This window comes from Macrobrachium nipponense, chromosome 38, assembly GCF_015104395.2.
Source record: "Macrobrachium nipponense isolate FS-2020 chromosome 38, ASM1510439v2, whole genome shotgun sequence".
Taxonomy (NCBI): domain Eukaryota; kingdom Metazoa; phylum Arthropoda; class Malacostraca; order Decapoda; family Palaemonidae; genus Macrobrachium; species Macrobrachium nipponense.
In genome coordinates, this window is record NC_061098.1 from 2,872,230 (window position 1) to 2,889,729 (window position 17,500).

At 34.8% G+C, this 17,500-nt stretch overlaps 2 protein-coding genes across 2 annotated transcripts in view; one reads left to right on the forward strand and one right to left on the reverse strand.

The window, feature by feature from the left end:
* Window positions 1-131: 131 nt before the first annotated feature.
* LOC135209498 (uncharacterized) overlaps window positions 132-17,500 on the reverse strand; it is a 28,607-nt gene continuing 11,238 nt past the window's right edge. Inside the window, exons 2-3 of the mRNA XM_064242153.1 lie at window positions 500-699; window positions 132-378 (exon numbers count right to left, since the gene is read on the reverse strand). Of these exons, the coding sequence (XP_064098223.1) occupies window positions 132-378; window positions 500-699 (447 nt within the window). The remainder of the gene's footprint in view (window positions 379-499; window positions 700-17,500) is intronic.
* Window positions 366-17,500, forward strand: part of LOC135209566 (uncharacterized) — a 180,561-nt gene continuing 163,426 nt past the window's right edge. Inside the window, 1 exon segment of the mRNA XM_064242225.1 lies at window positions 366-451. The gene's annotated coding sequence lies outside the window, so the exon portion shown is untranslated.

Consider the following 17,500-nt stretch of genomic DNA (forward strand, 5'->3'; position numbering starts at 1 on the left):
AATCCATCGGCGATCAAAGAAAATAATCCCCGCCGCCCTTCTGGATAAAAAACAACAGCTGGATATCCCCCCCCCCCCCCAACCGTCCCCTATTTTTTTTTCTTTTTTACATCATTTCTTCCGAATCTGACCTAGTCTCCTCCTGGGAGAGGAGGAGGAGAGGGGAGTAGAAGGGGTTGAGGGAGGGCGGAGGAGGAGGAGGAGGGGCGGGAGGAGGATGAGGAGGGACAGAAGTTAGAGGAGGAGGAGGAGGAGGAGGAGGAGGAGGAGGAGGAGGAGGAGGGAGAGGAGGAGGAGGTTATCGAACCGCTGGCAACTCTCGCATCTCCCAGTGGACTCCGGGGCTCACGCGCCGAAGAGAGGTCAGTATCGGTTGGGCTGTGCGAGAGGGTTTATGTTCGAGGGCCTCGATGTGCTAACATTACACAGGCGTAGCCGGCCCCTAATCGAGGTAAATTCCACGAAGGCCTCGTTTCCGTGATTGTGCAGGATCTAACACGCCGAGGGATCTGTCTGTGAAAGCGCCCGCGACGCCCCGTCGGGCGATCTGGGCCCCGATTTCAGGCGGAAAAAAACCCCGCCGTAGGAGGGCAACTCTTGCAGCCTGGCGAACTGTGGGATGGATCCTAGCCTAGTTTCTCTCCTCTCAGTGTATTGACAGGAGGACAAAAGGCGAGATCGCTTGGTGCAGAGGGCGCCCTGTTTTTGTCAGACGGGACAGATTGGTGACCCGATGCATATTTCTGCTGCTTTGAGTCTGTGGTTACTACACAGCGTGATTGCCATCATCCTATGATGCTCGGATCTGGCGGTCAAAGATTTATATATCCCCTCGACTTGTGATGTTTTCCTCTGATAATTGTATCAAACAGGGAACTTATTATCAAAACAAATACCTTCAAATTCGTTTGTATGTATACATACATACAGACATACATACATATATACTACATATACGTGAGCACAGGTTTTCTACTCAAATGTATCTTTTAATACGCTCAAATATATCCGTTATACGATGTATATGGTGTTCATGCATGTTCATAATTTTCTTTATGTATGTGGTTATGAGAAATGTTGTTTAAGTGAATATAGTACGATTTTGTAACGAACTAACCTATACTTACACGCATACACACACATATATATACAATATGTGTATATATATATATATATATATATATATATATATATATATATATATATATATATATATATATACATATATATATATATATATATAGATATATATATATATATATATATATATATATATATATATATACAGATAGATAAAGACACGTATTCATACACACATATATACATATATATATATATATATATATATATATATATATATATATATATATATATATATATATGTATGATTATTTCGAGTCGAGTAGACATTCGACATTCGATGGCCGAGGATTGCACTTCCTGGAAATTAATTTCAACAGTCAGATTTAAGAGATCAGAGCGATATTGCGAACCTACGATTATATTTCCGTGCCCTATTTATTCAACATATTCAGTAACGCTTATATATATATATATATATATATTATCTATATATATTATATATATATATATTATATATAATATATCTATATATATATCATTCACACACACACACACACATATATATATATATATATACATATTTACTCGCACGCAGACATATACTACAATGCGTGTGTGCGTTCATGTATATAAGGTGTAAGGCTAGCTACCTCATCCATAAGACGCTGAAAGACCGGTAGGCAGAGAGACATGCGCTTGCCTCCTCGATACGTGACGTGGAAGTGCTGGATATATATATATATATATATATATATATATATATAGTATATATATATATATATATATATATGTGTGTGTGTGTGTATATATATATATATATATATATATATATATATATATATATATATATATATATATATATATATATATATATATATATATGAACTCAATCTTTTAGACAGACAACCTATCATCCAAGCATGTAAGGAAAGATTCGACTGACATAATTGGGTAAATCTTTCTCTTAAAAACAAAAAACAAACAACTGACTGAGGTGTGTGAGTCTAGCTCAGGAGGAGAAATTCTTAACTTATTCAAATAGTCTGATTAAAGGTTATTTAAAGGAAGACGTATCTAAATATATTAGGGTCTGGAGAGTTTTTAAACTTCATGGAATTGTGGTGGTTGTATATTAACATATACAAGCATAACGCGTACACACACACACACTGCCTACATAAATTGAAGATTGAAAAACAGTTCATAGTGACACAGTATCTCGTTCAGTATATCCATATTTATATATCTTATTTTTTCCAATTTGGGCAGGATATTGTATAATTTTAACCTTTTCGCAATTAGGTAAATTGCTATCGCCCATTTTCATAATTTTTTAATGCATATTCAACTTTTAAATTATAAGGCCTTAATTGATATTTAATTTATAAGACCATAACTGACATTCACTTTTATAAGTCCACAACTGACATTTGATTTATAAGACGAATAATTGGTATCTAATCTATAAAACCATAAATGATATTTAACCTACAAAACCATAACTGATATTCAATCTATAGATATTTAACCTACAAAACCATAACTGATATTCAATCTATAATGTCATCATTGACTTTTTAAGTTATTCGTATATCGTCTTCACGAGTGACACGCAGGGTTATTAGGTCTAAATTTCCCCCAATTATTTTAGTTATGTTGTAAATTGTCACTCATCACGATCGTTTATCAGCCAGAAATTGTGAATAACAGAAACCATACCGGCATAATAACTTTAATTTAACGATAGCATCAGCTATAAATAACCCAAGGCAGCTAAAACAAATTCACTAGGTAAAGAATGGAAAGACGATAATTATCGTCCTAAATATAAAAAAAAGACAAAATTTTATCATCGAGGCATTTTATGCCGCGTTACTTCACATAAAATGTATCCGGACCTTGCAGGCAAAATCGATACGACAGAATATTTTATGAAAAGCAATAGGCCGTAAGAATATTATGTCCTACCGCAATGTGTCTTCGGTTAAATCTCGCAAATTGGTTTGGGGAATTTTTCTCAAAATATCGACTCAAATAATCGGCTTATCATTTTGGTTGGTGTGTCCGATAATTTGGGATTTGTTTGACAATAGAGATTTTCTTGCTTTTATCATCATCATTATAGTTATTTGGTAAGGTGAGGCCTTCTTTCAAAGAAGTATAGTTAAATGTGATTATTCCATATCAAGAGCGCCTGGGCTCAACCTGTAAAACTCTACGGTCCACTCACACCACATTTCACCACCAGCTTAAAGCTTCCTCGTAAACATATACGTACATTACTTTGCAACTTTAATTCAATATACTTGCATTTTCCGCTATAGGAATTCCCAAAAGCAAATTGTCCACCTCTCCGTTTGTGAAATAATGACAAGTATATGACAGTTACAAGCGAATTCAGTTCAGAGAAAAGGCTGCCGTAAGAGAGACAGATGCCAATTAAATGCAGCTGATGTAGCCATCACATTTAACTCCACTTATTACTATTATATATCATTATTAGTAAGCAGAACTTATCATCTCCCCGAAATATGCGTAACCATTACAAAATGTTATTCAACAGAAACACGTTCAATATTATGTTGTATCCAATTAAATATTCTGAGAATTGGAACGAATCTTATTACCAACGCCTGATCTCTCTCTCTCTCTCTCTCTCTCTCTCTCTCTCTCTCTCTCTCTCTCTCTCTCTCTCCCTCTCTCTCTCTCTCTCTCTTTCGTGTCAATTTTTTTAGCCCTTCATGGACATAACTTGAATGATATTTACTCATACAAATTATGAAAACTAGGTAAGACCATAATGAGAGAGTAGATAACGTGGTGAAAAACCGAAGGTTGAAAATCATAACGTAGATGGGGGCAGGGGATGATACTGTAAATAATTCAAAGCACTGCCAACAGCAGTGTGGTTAGTAAGACCGAGAGATCTGTGCTGTTTTCCTGTTTCAAAATGTTCGCTTTTCTTTCGTGAGCAATGGTACTATTTGCATGTTATCGACTGCCTTAGTTGTAATGAGGTTATTCTGCTTAAATCCTACTGACATTAATTTGTTATAATTTGTTATATTAAAATTTTTTTTTTCTATCTCGAGAAATAATAATTTTGGGTTCGAATCATTGATTAAGTTTCCTAAGGTCCCCCGATCAATATATATATATATATATATATATATATATATATATATATATATATATATATATATATATTGAATGAGAAATTAGACTACTTTCTTATCTCCCCCTGGCCATGTACAATACAGCAACGTTTATGAACTACGGGGAAATGTGTATTTTAGATTTTGAGTTCCGTTGAACACAGTTAGCTATGCAAATTTACTTTTGTACCCCGGAAACTCTTGGGTAAAGAAGGAAGTATTAAATTTTTAGGGAGTGTTGTTCATGTATTTACTCTCTCTCTATCTCTACAACAATTATTATTGTTATATCTCTCAAATAAAATAATTTTACTTTTATACACCCCCGAACTCTAGGGTAAAGAAGAGAATATTATAATTTTAGGAGAGTGTTATTCATGTATTTACCTCTCTCTCTCTCTCTCTCTCTCTCTCTCTCTCTCCAGTAAGGTAAAATTGTTATATTGTTATATCTGAGAGATACAACAGTTCTAGTGGTTGGAAAGAGAGAGAGAAAGATATATATATATATATATACATATATATATATATATATATATATATATATATATATATATATATATACACAAGCAGTTATAGTGGTTTGGAAAGAGAGAGAGAAAGATATATAAATATATATATATATATATATATATATATATATATATATATATATATATCTTTCTCTCTCTCTCTTTCCAACCACTATAACTGTTGTATCTCTCAGACATAACAATTTTACCTTACTGGCGCGCTGAATTCTAGAAATTGCTGTTGATAGTTGAATTATGTTTTTACAAATAAGGGTGTTTAATTTATAGTAAAAAGCGCAAGTCATAGTCTCTCCATAATGTAGATGGATGGTAAATCCTAATTTGTCATTGAAGTTCGATTTCGTTTAAAATTGCTTTAAAAACGAATAAAACGTTAGTATAATTACCTTCATTGCTGTTCTTCTGAAAGAAATTCAGAGTTGAAACTTACGTTAACTTTTTCATATCAATATAACTGTTGAACTCTTTAGTGTATATTGGCGAGAAAATGTGAGTATGGAGATGTCGTTTAGGATATGAATTGAGGGAACACTACAATGTAATTTATGTTTTTCTTCCAATCTTTGGAGTGCTTCCTCCATTTCAGTACTACGTAAAGTTTTTATTCTGCCACTGATCTGATTAAGATTATTATTAGAAACTAACAAGTCTCTTAAATGTTTAGCTACTGTTTATCTGTTATTATGTTTCACATTATTATTTCCAATAACGTCCAGCAGTTTTAGAAGACAGAAAGCTTATTACTGGAAAACTCCCTCGTCGTATTATAGAAAAATTATATTTATTTACAATTATAATGAGATTAGAGGAAATACCAAACTCAAAATGGTTCTCAGGGACTGAAAATATCAAGAAAACATTAATGGAAAATACCATAAGCTGAGCAAAATTTTACCCAATTAGAGAACTGTATCAGTTCCCGATTCAGAAAATTCGACTCATCTTATGTGATATTGTAACTCACAATTCAGAAGCTAAGTTCTGAATCATATTTAATTAGTCTTAAATAATATATCTACCTTGTGAATTGACCTTGTCGATTGATTTGATCATTTCAAAATGTCTTCTCATCAAAGGAGATCTCTTTGGTTGATTAAATCGTATGAGCTAACATCAGCTACTTCCTAATTTTATTTTTCCAATATTGGGCCGTCTGGTACGTCAGAGCTAATTCCATAAGACCCTTATTTTTCTTCTATTTCAAATAATATCCCATTGTTTCATTATTACTATTAGCAACAGTAGTAGTAGTAGTCGTTGTATTTAACATGTTAATCATCCATACATTTACTATCTCTATTGAAGTCTCCAAAAATCATATATAGTTTGTCATATCCATAGAATAGCCTATAATATAGTCTAGGTATATTCAGCTAATGAGTTGTCGAGCTACAAGTATGAGAGTGTGTTAGCCCTCCAATTTATTCATTGTTCAAATTTCCCTTAAATTATCCATGTTTCTTGTTCGTATGCTTTTGTTTCTCAATTTCCTCGTATATATTCAGCAAATTTTAATTTCGCATACAATTTTGGTTTTAATTTTGAATTCCAAATATTACGGGAACATATGGTGTTAAGACATATTCTATAATTGGTTCACTATCATATCAAGACGAAATATGCATTGTTGAAGAAATCCACAAAGTAGCTGGAAATATATACTAATTATATAAAACTTATTCCCGTTCTGAGATTAAGTAGGAAAATCGAGCAGGGTCTCGAAAGTTCTCGTTACACACACACACACACACACACACACTCACACACACATATATATTTTTACACTGACATCACTGTGGATTTCTTTGCCATTTTTGTGAATCGTCCAATTATGAGATTTTTATAAAAGCGCATTGATAATTTGAAACCTCGCGTGGACTTCAAAATGACATTACAAAGCACATGTTACAAAATACAACAGAAATGACTAGTAGTCACCTACAGCGTTGTTCTACACCAAAGCCAACACGACCTTTATCCCTTGGTCGCGACAGACACAAAGTTCGCCAAATTGAGTTACGCCGCAAACGCTTGTAATGGCGGCAACGCTCCTCATATTTTACCCGTTTCTCGTTCGATTGGGAACCTCTCTACCGGCATAACGCATTGCCTTTTAATTGTCCAATTAGCGAGAAAAGCAATGCAGCAGCCGCCAGAGAAGGCTTAGTTTTCGCCGGGACAAAAACAAAGCCGAGTTCGCAGAGCGGAAGCAGAGGAAATTATGACCACCACGAGAGAGCTATGTACGGCCTATTTTTTTCCCCCACTTTTCGAACGTGGAATTACCGGCGATATTATTGTGGGTACTTGTGACCTCTTTTCATAGTTATTCTCTCATTATTATTATTTTTTCGAAGTAGCGAGGGATTCTTCCATGCATAGAAATGTCACCAGGCTATAAGGGCTATTTTACGCTTATTAGTTTTGTTTATTTTATCATTACTACAGATCTTCTAGATAGTTGACCCCAAAATTATTAACTCAGTAGTTTTATCCTTCCCGACGTGTTTAGTACAAGACCGTTGGGACGACCGTAAAAACATAAACAAAAGACTGTCAATATCGTAAAGACAATGTCCCCCAAGAAATATTAAGTCCATAGAATACCCCGATACCCTTTTGGGGATCACTAATCCAGGAATGATGTTATAACAAGTAGCAGGGAATTCATTCATTCATAAAAATGCCACCAGGATAATACTTTACACCTTACGCACTGTAGTAAACGACTCGTTCAGTACACAACACCAGACATCATTATAGGATGGAAATTACAGCTAGAAGATCAAGATCCCTCCCCTCCCCTCCCCCCCCTCAACACCACCAACTCCAACAACGTCTCCTCGTTATAGCTAATAACTCCGTCGCTACGCTTGCTATTAAGGGCTATTAGGAAACGGCTAATAGCGCTCGCATGAATTTGACTAAATCAGATTACACACGAAATCGTATTGTTTACTCGGACGGGACTGGTCGTCATTGTATACATAATGACGTGCTAAAGATAAGGTGTGGAACGAAGCGTTGCTTTGATGTGGTTTGAGAAATGGCAGATGATGGCGAGTTTACACTCGAACTGGAGAGAATCACACCGATAAAGCTGTTCATCATTTCTGAATTGAATGATAATGATTTAAAAAAGTATGACATTTTTAAAAACATAAACAGTTATGGTTCTGTCAATGTTCTTCTTTATTAGCAGCTACTCGTCCTTTACAAACTAAACGTTTATTTACCATACAGGAAGTAGTATCGAAGATTTTACAGTTGCTTAATTCAGTTAATAATAAATGTAGTTACTGAATACATGAATACATATCATAATAAATATAGTTACTGAATACATGAAGACATGTCTTGTTCCTTCGTCAGAATCAGTATGGTGTTCTTTGAAGTCATGTTTCTTTTTAATAATGAAAGATTATTAAGTTACTCGATGTAAGTGTTATAAAAAGGTAATTCCCAAAAGATGAATAAATTTTTTTCAATAAACTTAATAAAACCAACTTAGGAAATCTAAAAACTTAATAAAACCAACTTAGAAAATCTAAAAAAGCTTAATAAAACCAACTTAGAAAATCTAAAAAAATTTCATAAAACCAACTTATAAAATCGAAAAAAACTTAATAAAACCAACTTAGAAAATCTAAAAAACTTAATAAAACCATTTTAGAAAATCTAAAAAAATTAATAAAACCAATTTAGAAAATCTAAAAAAACTTAATAAAACCAAATTAGGAAATCTAAAAAAAAAAAAAAAAAAAAGCAATACAAGAGAAACGTCCATCTCACTCAAAAATGAAATTACGATTATCACAGAACTATGGATCATGATTTTTTTCCCTTTGCCCCGAATATGAATTTTTAATTGGGCGAAACTCGGGCCCACTCGCTTGAGAGTCCTCTATACTCGGACTCCATCGCCATTGAAATCGTAGGTCCTATGATTAAGATTTCACAGAATTTTTACCCGAACTGGTAAAGAGGTCTTCTTGGTCACGTAGCACCGGTGCTTCGTGAGTAGGTCAGACACGGACGATGTTTTAAGTGATTTCTTTATGATTTTTTTTCTGGACTTTCCGGAAGATTAATTACTACTAGTTTTAGAACACTAATTTTTTTTTTATAAAAGGTAATGCTGTTGGTCTATTGTAGATTATGAGATAGATTACACGTTTCAAAATATTTGTATTTGCTTTATAATGCTGTTACCTAATAATACCAATAAATGAGTTATATCTATTTTTAAAACAGATCGTATTTACATCATACATACATACATACATACATATATGTACACAGGCACATACACACTAACAAACACTCACGCACACACACATCTATATATATATATATATATATATATATATATCTAATAAAAGGAGCCCATAAAAACACCAAAATGTAGAGAGAAAAGTACTATATTTCAGAGACTGCTGTCTCTCTCTTCAGGTATATGAATGAGAAAAGTTTACAGAAAAGGTGGTATTTATACCAAGAGATTCGTCCACAAGTAGCCAATTTTAGGTCACCCCCCGCTGATAATCTTCTTTAATCTTCTTAAGCGTTGGTTTTGAATGAACACTGCGTCGACGATGTCCGATGTCCAATTCCCTTTTGAGATGTTCATTACCTGCTTCTCTTTTATTAAGGCGATTCCATCATTTGACTCTTGTACCGGCAGTTGCTGCTATAAATTACACGTGACATATTCCAGTTTATTCTATGGTTATGTCATTTATATGATTGAAAATAGCCGAGTTCTGTTGTCCATACCTAACTGACCGTTTGTGTTGTATTAATCTCTGGGGAAGTGATTTACCTGTAAATCCGATGTAAGATTGGTCACAGTCCTGGCATGGGATCTCATATACCCCAGAGTCTTTGGGCGATGTCTTTTGTTGGACGTTAATCAGGGATTTGGCTAAGGTATTTGGTAGGTAAATGCAAAAGGGTTGGATTTCCCAAGGGTGTGAGTTACTCTTTTAATCGTCTCCAGGTGGGGAATTTTTATTTTATTGTTGGGTGTGTCTCTGGTCTTGTCTTTAGGGGGTCGGTAGAAAATTACGTTTGCTTTTGAATTGCTTTCTCAATTAATATGGTCAGGATACTTTAAAGATGAAAGTTGCTTGCGATTAGTTCAAATTCTTTTTCCAGGAAATCTGGGGAACAAATTCGTAAGGCTCTTAAGAATAGGTTGCTAGCTAGACCTATCTTGATGGTATTGTCATGATAGCTAAAATATGAATATATGAAAGTGAGAACGTTGGTTTTCTGTATATGGTAAATTTTGTATTCTGTCGTGTCTCTGATTATTAAAACATCAAGAAAAGGAATTTTGTTGTCTGTTTCCCATTCAACTTTAAATTTGATGCTGGGCACTAATGCGTTTAATTTGAGAGGAATTCATTAAAATTACTCCACTTATTATCCCAAAATGTTAGTATGTCATCCACGTATCTCATCCACAGCATGTTTTTGGGTTTTATTGCATTTATTACTGTAGTTTCAAAGTATTCCATGTACAGATTGGCTAAACTAGGAGGCTTAAAGGACTACCCATACTACACCCGAATTTTTGCTTGTAGAATGATTCCCCTACCCCAATGAAAATACGTTATTAGATGCACATAATTCAACTACTTTATTATTTTGTCAAGTGCAAAGGGAAATGATCTGAATAGGGGGATAATTTTTCCCCTTAAAACTGAAGAACGTCCTGTACTGTACTTTTGTGAATAGGGAGTCTACGTCAAGGCTTAAAAGTTTTATGTTGTGAAGTGGTATATGTGCTTCTCTGAATTTGTGACAAAAGTCTTACGAAATGTTTGATGTGACTGGAGAAAAAGTGCCTAAAAGGAGAAAGGATGGCCAGCTAACCATTTAGAAATTTTGTAATTGAAAGCTCCGGCGCATGAAACGATGGGTCTGAATGGAAGATTGTCTTGTGAGTTTTGGGAAGACCATAAAGTAGGGTAATTTTAGGATTAATTACTTTAAATTTCTCTAATAGTTCAATACTCTTTTTGTCTTGGCCAATTAATCTTACTTTCCGAAAAAAATTCTGTGGGAAGCGTTCTGGAGGGGATTTTTCGTCAGTTTTTCGTAAGTATTTGTGTCGCTAAGGAGCTGGTTGAATTTTTGTCGAGGTAGAAGTCTTTGTCCATTATTACAATTTTGCCGTCTTTGTCGGATCTACTTATTATAACATCTAACTTTTTTAGCGAGTGGATGGCTATCATGAATCTGCGGGGAACAGGATATTTCTTATGAAGGTCAGTTAAAGCATTTAGTAACACTCCTTTTAAACATATCTCTTCACGGCTGTAGTTTTTGTCAGATATGAATTTATCAAAAGCCACTATGAAGTCTAGGTTGTCTTTGCGGTCTGGCATTAGGCAAAGGATAAGCCTAAATTTAAACAAATGTTGATTTACAGTAAGGGGGGTGTTGGATAAGTTTAAAACTTTGTCTTGTTGTTCAAGATTATTCCATGCGCTATTATCTATTAGGTTATTTAACTTGCGTAAAAGTCTGGGTTGGAATGAGTCACGCTATTATAGGCAAGCAAATTGTCCGGAACAGAAATGAAATCAGATACCTGTATACGTGGTCCGTAGTGAGGAGGCGAAGATTAGATTGAGTTCCATATATCACTCTGCGTAGCACGAAGATGTCGTTTCTCGTATTGGTGATTCTTTCTTCCAGGAAAATCTTGTGTGATAGAGGGAAGGGTTTGATTGCAGAGTCCATCTCCCGAATCCGTACATTTTTGGAAGTACTTGTTCTTTGAGGCATTCTTCCAAAAAGTGTTTTTGGTTTTTCAGCCGGTGTAGTCTGTTCAGTTCTTTTTCAAACTTGCGGAAAACTGGCTTGACTTCTGGAAGTGAGTGAATTTTAATGAATTCCTCTCAAAATTAAACGCATTTAGTGCCCAGCATCAAAGTTAAAGTTGAATGGGAAACAGACAACAAAATTCCTTTTCTTGATGTTTTAATAATCAGAGACACGACAGAATACAAATTTTACCATATACAGAAAACCAACGTTCTCACTTTCATATATTCACTATTTTAGCTATCATGACAATACCATCAAGATAGGTCTAGCTAGCAACCTATTCTTAAGAGCCTTACGAATTTGTTCCCCAGATTTCCTGGAAAAAGAATTTGAACTAATTCGCAAGCAACTTTCATCTTTAAAGTATCCTGACCATATAATTGAGAAAGCAATTCAAAAAGCAAACGTAATTTTCTACCGACCCCCTAAAAGACAGACCAGAGACACACCCAACAATAAAATAAAAATTCCCCACCTGGAGACGATTAAGAGAGTAACTCACACCCTTGGGAAATCCAACCCTTTTGCATTTACCTACCCAATACCTTAGCCAAATCCCTGATTAACGTCCAACAAAAGACATCGCCCAAAGACTCTGGGGTATATGAGATCCCATGCCAGGACTGTGACCAATCTTACATCGGATTTACAGGTAAATCACTTCCCCAGAGAGTTAATACAACACAAACGGTCAGTTAGGTATGGACAACAGAACTCGGGCTATTTTCAATCATATAAATGAACATAACCATAGAATAAACTGGAATATGTCACATGTAATTTATAGCAGCAACTGCCGGTACAAGAGAGTCAAATGATGGAATCGGCCTTAATAAAAGAGAAGCAGGTAATGAACATCTCAAAAGGGAATTGGACATCCGACATCGTCGACGCAGTGTTCATTCAACCAACGCTTAAGAAGATTAAAGGAAGATTATCAGCGGGGGTGACCTAAATTGGCTTACTTGTGGACGAATCTCTTGGTAAAATATACCACCGTTTTCTGTAAACTTTTCTCATTCATATACCTGAAGAGAGAGACAGCAGTCTCTGAAATATAGTACTTTTCTCTCTATTTTGGTGTTTTTATGGGCTCCTTTTATTAGATGGAATTCTGTTGTTACAGAACACTTTTACCAGTCATCATATATATATATCATATATATATATATATATATATATATATATATATATATATATATATATATGTATGTATGTATGTATGTATATATATATTATATATATATATACATATATATATATATAATATATATATATATATATATATCTCCCTTAAAGACTGTTGCTGACAGAAGGGGTAGGAGGTAGGCCTTCCTTTTCACGGGCAAAGCCTCTAGAGACGAGGTTACTAACTAGATTATTTTTTCGTTGACGCTAGCTGACACCATCACCCGGACGACAGTTAGGGTATCTTTGGGGAAGGTAGACCTGGGATCGAAACACACACACACACACACACACACAGATACACACACACACACATATATATATATATATGTATAAATATAATATATATTATATATATTAGATGTTTGTATTCTCACATGAATGAAACTCGTACGACAAATACAATCATCTTAACTTCCGTTTGGAAACTAATAAATAATCACTTTTAGCTTTAGAGAGGAAGAAAATATATATATTTTTTTAAACGCTAAAACTCGAAGGAAAACGAACGTAAAAATTACCATAATAAAAAAAAACGCTTAAAGAGAGACAGAACGATGTGACCTTTCATTCTTTCCTCGTGCCAGAGAAGTGTAGAAAAAATTAATAAAATAAAATAAAATAAAATAAAGTATAGCTTGGGGAGAACTAGGTCGAATGTTGAGGAATCTCAAAGATCGTATTTTTTTTTTTTTACTTTATGTTTGGCAACACGATATGATACGTTAGTGGTTTTCTCTACAACTGTTCTAATTTGTTTTTGTTGATGATAGGAGAATGGTCAGGATATGAAAACCTTTATAAAACAGACTACATTTTGATAGTGATCGTGCAATCTTCGTAAACAATTGCCATCTTGCACAAGTCTATATGTAACATAACACAGAGTTGAATATGTACCAGCAGCACTGCAGAGAGAGAGAGAGAGAGAGAGAGAGAGAGAGAGAGAGAGAGAGAGAGAGAGAGAGATGCAGGGGGAGCGGGGGGGGAGACGACTAATTTATAATTGATTGCCCTCTATTCATACTATTCACGAGTATATTCAGCCTCATTCGTCCAGCACTGCTTTTATCTAAGACCCTCATAAAGGGAATTCATCAGAATGAGTCTATTAAGGCCTGGTTGTTGTATCAAAAGCAAACCTAATTAACCAACTCTTTTAATGAGTAGGTTTGATGTTTTCATACTGAACAATGAACATTATGTGTTTCTGTGTGAGTGATTACATGCTATTTAGAGTTCGCGTTCGCTTCATCTAGCCGGTGTCTCTTAGAAAAACGAGAAATCTATTGCCAGGAAATATCAAATTAGAGCATCTAAATACTAATGGGATTCAGGCCTTAGAAATACTAAGATATCACTCGGCAATGAGTTCAGTAATTATGCAAGGCTGCATTGATGGGACGCTAAGTTACTAGTTTCTTGCTTAAGAATTCCATTTCATACAGAAACAAGAAAGTTATGAGCATGAAATAAAATTTTAAACAAAAATATCGAAATGGCACTGAGATTCAACCCTTAGATGAAGAAACATATCACCAGTCAATGAGTTAAATTGATAATACTTGAATTTATCACTGTTTCTGGCAGAAGCTTCCCATTTAATATAGAAACTAGAAAGATATTGGCAAAGAATAATAAAAACAAAGCAAGACATTAAAATGGCAATGACATTCAATCCCTAGATGTACAGGGATATCGTTAGGTAATGAGTTCAATTCGTGTGAAAACCCGTCTGGTTGACACACGAATTTACCACTGTGTCTTTCAGAAGAATTCAGTGTAATATAGAAACGAGAAAGTTATTGGAAGAAAATGACATAAAACAAGAAAAAATCGAGTTTTCTGTGCAGCGTATAATGCTGTATGAACATCTCAGCCACGATCCACGAAACTCTCAGCTGGCCCTGGTGGCGGCCTGTGTTGTTGCCATGCTAGACACACGAGCATGGCTGACTTTAACCTTAAATGAAATAAAAAGCATCGAGGCTACACGGCTGCAGTTTGGTATGTTTGATGTTTAGAGGGTGGCTGGATCAACATACCGATTTGCAGCCCTCTAGCCTCGGTAGCCTTTAAGAAATGAGGGCGGACAGAAAAAGTTTTCTGTTACAGAAAACGGAAGAGGAAAGCGTTTAAAATGACGTTGAGATTCAACCCCTAGACGTAGAAGGATATCACCAGGCAATGAGTTCAAATTGGTATGCAAACCGGTCTGGGTGACGACGTGACGAGAGAGAGAGAGTCAGTAAAAAACCCCATTTCTATCTTGTTTATTATGCTGCGGAATCTGCAGTGGAATTTCTCTCACAATTCAAGGGAAGCCTTCTTCGGGATCTCCGAGAGCTATGTGATCTGCTCAATTAGGTCTTGCTTTTTTTTATTCCACTCAACGAAGTTGGGGATTAGTATGTTTTTTTTTTTCGAGAACATGATTCGTGTGCGATTAGTATGTGTTCTTTCGTGAATATTGTAATGCAAGGGATGATACTAAATAGCTGTCATCCCTGCGCATGAGTGCAAAGACACGTTACATAAAATGTTGAGCTAACTCTCCTTTACGTTATTGAAGTTTGCATGTCGGGTGGAAATGATACGGGGAAAAAAATAGGTGGGGATATGAATTCATGGTATAAATGTACGGGAATCAAGAAGGTTGAGAAACACAAAAGAAAAGATTAATCATGATATTAGGTGCTGCTGCGTCAAGATGAGAAAATGGAGGACAATACGCTATTTTAAAGTGCAAACGATTCTAAAAATTTAGGGCAGGAATGTGACTGGGAAATGGGATGGGATGGAGGGGGCCATTGGCCGAAGTGGCTTAAATGATCAAGGAAGAGCAAGTGTTTGGTGGATACTTTCTTGAATGAAGTGGTGATTACTGAGGAAGTTTGTTTCACGCGAGTTTCATCCCGTCACAGAAAGCCTCTTATTGTTCCTACTTTTTTGTCGGTAATATTGAAGCAAGCCTTTTACATTCATAAACACACATACACACACTCCCACATATATATAAATATATATATATATATATATATATATATATATATATACATATATATATATATATATATATATATATATATATATATATATATATATATATATATCTGGTCAATTTTTACCAGATACATGTGTAATCGTAATAACCACAGTACCATCTTAACTTCTTGAATTCTCCACACTTTTTAGATACGTCTGTTACCACAAAGTGATTCTGATGTAATATATAACCCCAGGTTAACAACCTCAACAGATAAGGATGGCTCAAGGAAAAAAGAAAAAAAAAGACCTTACTCGCAAGAACTTCAGTCTTCTATGTATTGAATCAGGAATTATCCTCTTGTAGAAAAAATAAAAACCTTCAACACCGCGTAACTAGTCATTTTTGTACGACAAAAGGATAATCCTATTCCAAGCCATTCCTGCCTCTAAGTGAGATGACGTATTACTTAGAAATCTCATGCTTAAGGATGACTCTGTTCTAAGCTTTTCCATCTCCTGGGTGAGTTGACGGAATACTTAGGAATATCATTAGTTAACTGACATTTGGCTATCAAAGTATACAGCAGACTTGTATGAATTTACGGTAATGAAAACTATTATTACGAATTACCCCGTTGTCATTAAACATATGATCAGGAATATATAGTAAATTCTGATAACTGTTGATTTCAGCATCCAATAGAGATTGTCAGTAGTGCTTCTTGAAGCGTCAATCTCGCGTTATGACTTTTAACACGAATTGTAAGACGTATTTCACATGTTCTTGAACCCGTGAGATGTCCTGAAGTATATTTTTAGAATACACTTGCAATTTACCTCTCGAAACGAAGGGATAAATTCTTGCGAAATGTTGCTGTGTTGGAGATATCAAAAACAAATATCTGAGTAAAGCAGAAAATACTGATTTTAGTGTTTGTATGATTTTTCATTTTGAATTTGACTGAGTCAGGATTCAGAAGATGAAATATTTATTTGTTTTAGAATAAAAAATGCATGAAACGACGAGGGAGCCATTTGACCGTTTCTAAAATGTTATTGTTTTACTATTCAGTTATAGCATAATTCATAACAGTTACACCCCGCTTTATGTAATTAAAGAAAACAGTGATAGTTTTGTTCCCAAAAGGGAAGATAAACTCGGGGATTACTGAAACGATAATATATTATGTATATAGTTATATATATATATATAAATTAATATTATATATATATAATATATATTATATATATATATTATGTATATATATATATATATAATATATATATATATATATATATATATATATATATATGTATGTATATTATATATGTGTGTGTGTGTGGAGTGTGTGTGTGTGTGTGTTTATATACATACATACATATACATACATACAACCACATGATATCACCACATTCCATTCGTAAACACATCTTACATACGTTCACGCCTGCTACGTATCTAATTAACTATACCAGAACGTCCCGCTGTATACATTTGCCTGTTTAAACTCTAAATAATGAATAGGGTAACGAGAGACGAAACCGACCACTGTCAAAAGCAGGTCACAGGGTTGGTCGTGCGTCCAAATTGGCACGGTAGTGCCAGTTTTCCAACGCATAGCATTTGTGGCAGTTGTTCCACCGTGTGTTCTGATGCGTCCAGAAACTCCATTGGCTTTTTTGAGGCTTATAGAGTCTCTCTCTCTCTCTCTC